At 42.5% G+C, this 7040-nt stretch overlaps 1 protein-coding gene across 3 annotated transcripts in view; it reads right to left on the reverse strand.

Moving 5' to 3' along the window:
• ZNF385B (zinc finger protein 385B) overlaps positions 1-4383 on the reverse strand; it is a 175372-nt gene extending 170989 nt beyond the window's left edge. The window contains exon 1 of one of the 3 annotated variants that reach the window (XM_014954203.1): positions 4261-4383. Coding sequence is in view for 1 of the 3 variants with exons in the window: in XM_014954202.1 (XP_014809688.1) it covers positions 2746-2824 (79 nt within the window). In the remaining 2 variants the exon portion in view is untranslated. Of the gene's footprint in view, positions 1-2745; positions 2856-3647; positions 3824-4260 lie in introns of those variants that run through there. The other 2 variants (XM_014954204.1, XM_014954202.1) reach the window with 2 other exon arrangements.
• Positions 4384-7040: the final 2657 nt, after the last annotated feature.

A 7040-nucleotide genomic window follows, 5' to 3' on the forward strand; every position in this document is an offset into this window, starting at 1 on the left:
AGGCAGACTCGCAATATTTTAAAGTCTACGAAACACTTAAACAGAGAAAGCTATGTAACTGAAAAACATTTAGATATATAACCTGAGGTCAAAAGTACTTTATCTGTCTAAAGCTTCTACGTGCACTCATGTTTAGCTAAACCCTCCCTTAAATTCTTTATTATAAGTGTTTACCCCCAAGAAAAGTTGTTGTCAATAAACAAAGTGTTACTGGATAATTTCACTGAGGAATGAAGTATTAGCAATGTTCTCATAACACTCTAACTTGCTTATATCCAAATAATCATTAATGATGTAAACAGCGCAGTTCTAGTGTTCCTAGATGTGTATTAGCACCACCTGTGATTACAAGATCTGTCTGACAGTTCAACAGCAACAAATTGGTAAGGTACCAATATTGATAAGCAAAGGACTGGAACTGCACTGATACAGTTAGATTGGTTTACAAGGCTTCTATTTTTACAAGCCTTAGCTGCTCAGTTTCTCTAATGAATTTTTAACATGTCAATTAATATGTTTATAGAAAGCAATGTCAGCTTTAGCTAATACATAAGAAAAATCACAGTTGCATGCAGAATGTACAACATAAGTGTTAAGATTCTACATGTTATGTTTGAGATATTCAGAAGAATTATTGCAGACAGACACTTATCTAGAAAGGAAACAATAAAATTCCAAAAGTTAACGAGCATGATTCACCACTCTTAGAAATATTAGCTCAACTTCATGAAATGTGATGTATGGCAGGGAATGAGAAAAAAAAACCACTTCTTTTTGGCAGAGTAACACTATGACCTTCTCTTGATAAAAAACATATTATACCGAAATAAATTACCAAGTATTTTGTTATTTTTACTAACATACAATTGATGCCATAAATTAAGCAACATTTACTTAATAATAAATGCTTCCACTGAATGTAACTGTATTAGAATACTAGCTACTGTTTTGCAACACTTTCTCCAGCAATGTAGAATGATGTCAAATGATTGCACTGTGCAGATCCAATTTTTGTCGTAATTCCCGAGGTCGCTCTGTGCATTATGTAAAACCAGAAAACAGATTATTTTATGAAAAATATTTTTTAAAATCCTTACGACATGAATTTTCAAAATGTTTTAGCTGTTTTGTTTTAAATATGTTGTCATTAGTTAAATAATAAAAAATATTAACTTCCTATAGAAAGATCATGCATGCTCTGTGAAACTGCAGTAAAAAGAAAAATTTCACATTTGAAAAGAAGCTGTACATTTTGCACTTGTGTGCTAAATAACCATAGAAAATAGCTCTTCAACAAATATTTTAACTGCATCTGTAAAGTTAGGCAAGCAGAGCATCCAGTTAAAAATCTATCAACCTACGCAACTAGAAGGATATTACAGTCACACAGGAGAGTGAAGTTCCTGTAATTCCTTCCATCAGCTTGAGGATAAAAGATGTAAGTGCCATCTATGGATTTGGGCAAATTTCCCTTTTGTTTACTGTCATATTATGGCATTAAACATCTGTCTACCTTCACTGCATCAGAGGTAATACAGGATCATACAAGATATTCATGCTTATATCTTGATGGGTGGCATATATAAAGTACTACAATTTTCTGAATGAAGTGCAAAAGTTACAGGACTGAAATATTTATCTACTACAAATTCAAGGAATTTCAATGATTTTAAATCATATAATGAAGTGATAGCAGAATTTCAGAAAGCAAGCTATTCAGACTGCAAAGTCATCTCTTCTTCCCATTAACAACAGGTGACCCAAGCTTTGCAATGTTATTTCACTACGCCAGAGAGAACCTTGCCCTCCAGTTCCATACTGTTACATCCCAACAGCCTGACAAATGTTTCAGGATTTGAGACTACCACAGCTGTACCATATGCTCATTTTTAAAATAACGCTAATGCCTCATTTCATAAATTCTCAAACTCTTAAAGCAAATGTTCTGAAACCACAGTCCCTTGTGATAACCTGAAGAGCAAAGACGGTTAAGCATCTGTTATGTTTTATGCAGCAATCCTCATTGCTGTTTGAAATCCAAGGACTTGCAGAGCTAATTAACTAACAAGCCCACACTCCCCCAAAAGATTAGTTTCCACAAGGCTTTTTCCTGCTTTCATACCGCCACATCCCTGAGCAACTGTACCCCAGTAGGAAGACATCCTCTCAATTAAAACTCAGCTGAACAGGAACCGAAAAAAAAAGGGGGGGGGGGGGTTGAGAACAGTTGGTTGAGAGAGACTGATGCTGGTGTGAGCACATCCATCCCCGGTGGGAGAGCGCAGACGGAGCCGGCAGGGGATGGACAGCTCCCACCAGCGCAGGAAGAGGCAACGCGGGACAATCTCCTGATACCTGCTAGTTTTTGTTAATAAAGTTTAACCAAGTATCCATTATATCATTCACTGGGGGAAAAAAAACACGGGAACTCGGTAACTTCGCAAAGATATCACACAAGAGGATTGTTTCCTTTCTAATTTCTTATTACCTTATAGATTATTTAATCAAACAACAGAAAAAGAAGTTAGTAGCATGGCCGATTTCACAACTCCCAATTTCTCTTCTGCCTTCAGGGTTCACACTATCACATCAATCCCTGCTCACTGGAAAAGGTGTGAGGTACAGAAAAATCATCTGGTGAGATCGAACACCAGAAAAAAGTTTGCAGCCATAGAGGAACACCTCAGCAACCAAAAAGAATAAAGAAAAACCTCGTCCATCCCTCCCTCCAAGCAGTTTACTGACCTGGTGAGTTGGAAGGAGTAGCAGGATTACTTATTTGGGAAAGGAGAAGCAGCATAACCCATTCAAACACGCCTAGCATCAGCTCTGGACTGGTGCAAATAGATACCTTTTTCTCCTTTTCAGAACTGAAGCAACAAGGCAAGGGGAGGCTGAGCCGTGAGAGGCAGAAGCTGCAAAGAGGACGAACTCTCTGCATTCACCAGCCTGGGCATCTCACCAGCATCCCACCTCTCACTCTGGACAAGCAGTAGCCATGATTCATCTACATGTACTGCAATCACACAGACGCATCCTCATTCAACTTAAGGTTTTCACGCTACCGCTTCATATTATATTTCGTTCAGATAAGAAAACTTACATGTTCCTGTCAGCAATAGAGGGCTTGTTTTGCACCTCATTTTTATACTTTGTGAAAGACATCACTGAAGTTGCAGCAAAGAGGATGTTAAAAAAAAAAAAACAAACCTATAATCTCCCTCCTGTACGTAGTAGTTAGCCATAGTTAAATGTTCACTTTGAAGATTTATTTAAACTTTTGAGTGCTCACTGTGCCACATTTCTTCAACTTTCTTATTTACAGACTTTTCCATTCAAGCTTAACAATAAAGACCTAGTGCCCAGAAGACTTAAAACCCAGTAAGAGAGTTCCCTAGTTTGTTCCCTAGGAGTCAAAAATCAACAGAAAACAAACTTGAGCATTCACACATGCATGAATATTCTGGCAATTCCTCTGAAACAAGGAAATTTCGTGTCTGTACCCACAGAAAACACAGCTTTGTACCTATGTCTCCTTCACATGCTTTGAAACATTAGCACCACCAGGACTTAAAGTTTAACATTTTAAGCATGCCACCACCTTCCACGGGCTTGTGATGAAGAAGCTTGAGAAGCCAAGCACTTACACTTATCACGGGTAATTAGCTCATCAAGGATAACTCCTTCATGTAGGTTAATTCCTCCTTTGCAGAAGAAATTTGCCTTTCCCAAAGTCGTCGTGATTTATAAAACAAGAAAGCCGGCCTCGGCTCATGCAATTATCTTATTTAAAAAGTCACTCGGTAGGCAAGGAAAAGAGAGCTCCGTCGAGCCTGGAAGCGCAGGAAAGAAACCCCCGCACCTTTCCGAGATAAGAGAAATCGTTACGCAAATCCCATGCACTGCTGAAGACCCTGACCTATTTAGAGACGCGCCTCATCCTTTCTGCAAACAAACGCACAGGGGCGAGAGACGGCGACAAACCCCTTCCTCCCGCGGGCTGAGGCAGGCGGGAACCCCGGGGAAACCCGCACCGCCGCCGCCCGCTCCCTGCCGCTGCCCCCGCTCCCTGCCGCTCCGCGCCCGCGGACAAGTTTGCCCGCCAGCCCGGAGCGACCCGGGGGGGGCTCCGGCTCTGCCCGCCGCCCGTATGGGCATCCCCGGGGAGCAGAACGCTCGCCCCAACTCCTCCTCGCCGTGACATTGAGCAAGGTCCCCGCCGGCACCTGCCGCGCCCCGGGCCACCGCCCGCCCCCTTACCTTAGCGGCCGGCGAGAGGGAAGGAGGGAGGGAGGCGGCGCGGCAGCCCCGCTCCGGCCGGAGCGATGTCGAGCGAGTCCCAACTCCGCCGGACCCCGGCGGTCCGCCCGCTGCCCGCCGTCCCGGCGCATGCGTCCGCCCGGCCCCGGCGGCCCTCCCCTGTGGCCGCGGCTCTCCCCGGGCTGAGGGGAAGGGCCGGGCCCGGCGGCCCCACCGCCGCCCGGGAGCAGCGTCTTGGGCGACTCCGCTGAGGGTTGAACCGCCACGAAGTTGCGAGTTGCTGCCCCCGGGGCCGCCCGCTCCCTCGCCCGGGTGCTGCTGCAGCGGGTCCGGCCCGGCCGCCACCCCGGCCCCGGGAGTCTCTCAGCGAGGGGGGCCGCAGGTGGAAGCAGCCTCCTGCAGCACAGCAGCGCGTTTGTTTTCCCTGGGCGAGCCCAGAGGCGGCCGATGGCGGTTACCTCAGCCTTTCCCCATTCCTCTGAGACTCGCCGCGCCGGGAGTACCGCAGCCGCGTCCCAGAAGCAACAGCTTTCCAACCAAACCCCGGCCCTAGCGCCGCGCCTGCTGCTTTGCTTACACCCCCCGTCAGTTTCTGGTCAGTTTCTAGTCGTCAGGTCGCCTTTATTTCCTAAATTTAAACACCTGGTGACCGTCCCAAACCTTCGGCTTTGTCAGCCCACCTGTGAGCAGTTTAAAACAATAAGCACCGCTAGCAAGCTTGGTTTTGTACAGTTTACAAAACCGTAATGTAAATATAATCACTTGCAAGTGTGCTTATTAGAAAAATAATAAGTGACAAACATTAAAATCAATACAAACAACAATAAACGTTTTCATAATACCAGCTTTTATCATTCAACTATCTCTCCTGTAGAACATGATGGAAATAGGGAAATCCTGCAGTATTTAATTTGTTGCTTTTCTGCAGAAAGGAAAACAAGAACGCCTGACATTGGAGAAAACCTTCTTGCTGTATTTTATTTTCAGCTTTTGGAGAAGAGCAGTGCTACTTCATACCATTAAGAATTGCATCATACCTTGTTTATGGGTTTATGTTCAATAAGTTCTTTTATAATTCAGGACAGGAAATTTTCAAACTTTGAATTAATCATCCCATGAAAACATGAAAATAGCCCTTCTTCTGGTGCTTTACCTACCATAAACTTCTTTCTCAGAAGAAATTTGAGCTCTAAAGCATCACTACCTGTTTTTGGAAGATTTACTGATGTCTCTTAGAGAGAAAGAGAAGCTGAAAACAGGACACATTTCTTTTTGCCAGAAATTCTGAGTTTGCCTGAATCTGTAGTCGCGGAATAGATGACACAGTAGAAAGAATCCACAACTGAAACTGGGAACACTGGACCAACCGTAGAGAGTAAGTGTAAACAACCCCTTCAGTAACACAAAAAAAAACCCCAGCCCACAAAAAAAACCACCCATAAGACACAGGCTGGCAGAATTTGGTGTTGATCAGCCACCAAATTGATTATTTTAAACATCCATGCATGACCACACATTAGCAATATCCAACATTTTCTTATTTCATTATCTTTTGCCTACCTTTTAGCCCTTTTCAAGACAACAGTCTCCAAAGTATGTTCAGAAGTCTCAAAATATCTATCATGACTGGAAAAAAAAAAAGAGCCATTTTTCTCTTCGTATCCAACTGTTAAGTCCTATTGTAGAGAAGTAAGACTATTATGTTCACGCAATATTATTTTTCTACGTAAGCGACAGTTGTAGTTGCCATAGAGATGTTATTCAATCTCACACTGAAAGGTGGTCTACAATGACCATGTACCTTATTCGCTGTTAAGATGAAAATGTTTAAGAACCCCTGCGAATACTATAACATTCTTCAGAACAAATACATTTCTGTTCAGTAGGGTCATGAATTACTTTTTATAAAAAAAACCCTACATTTCAGTGAATGCTAACCATCAACCTCCTACAGAGACATGTAACAGTGGATAGGTAATTGTGTATGGTTTTGAACACTTTATGCAGAAGTATATCTTGGATCTGTCTTTGAAAGAATTGTTCTCATCAGAAACAGCAACATTTAAACACATAATTGTAAACATCTTTATGAAACATTTCAGCTAAGTCTTCCACTGTGAAACTCGCCATTCTTGACTCCAGCTCCTTATCAAATACTGTGCTCTACAAGGCTGTAAAGGTGGGAAAGATGGAATATTTTAAATGCCCTGTGGTCTGTATTGTTAGAGTGTTACATTTCATCTCTGTCAAATGCTGAAAGCACACTAGAAGTGATGAAATTCAGAATTGTTATACAATTAGTATTTCTTAGGAGTTGAAGACTATCAAAACAACTATAAAAGTGGTGTAACAGGAAGCTCAATGTAGGAGAGCTTATAAGGAGTTAACTGGTCTGTAAACTCAGAGGAACCTCATGGGAAGGAGAGGCTGCTACTTTCTGCATTTCCACTGAAAAGCTGCATAAACCAACTTGTGAAAACAGGTAGAGGTGGGATCCTATCCTGAATAAAGTTAAGAATACATAGAGTAGGAAGAAGACACGCTGAGTGTGAATTAGAATTGCATTTTATCCTTGCAGTTTATTCAGAACTTTAAATTTGGCTCTACAAAAATAAAGTTAGATGGTTTGGGGTTTTTAAAACATCTGTCATTGAGAACAGACTAAGCGTGATACAAGTTTTTTACTGAAAGGTATAGCTCCATGCAGAATGGTGCGTGCAAGGAAACCTCTCAGGGATGCCCACAACCCAAAATCAGTAAGGGAAATCCCAAGAGCTAGG

Source organism: Calidris pugnax, unplaced genomic scaffold (assembly GCF_001431845.1).
Source record: "Calidris pugnax isolate Ruff unplaced genomic scaffold, ASM143184v1 scaffold103, whole genome shotgun sequence".
NCBI lineage: Eukaryota > Metazoa > Chordata > Aves > Charadriiformes > Scolopacidae > Calidris > Calidris pugnax.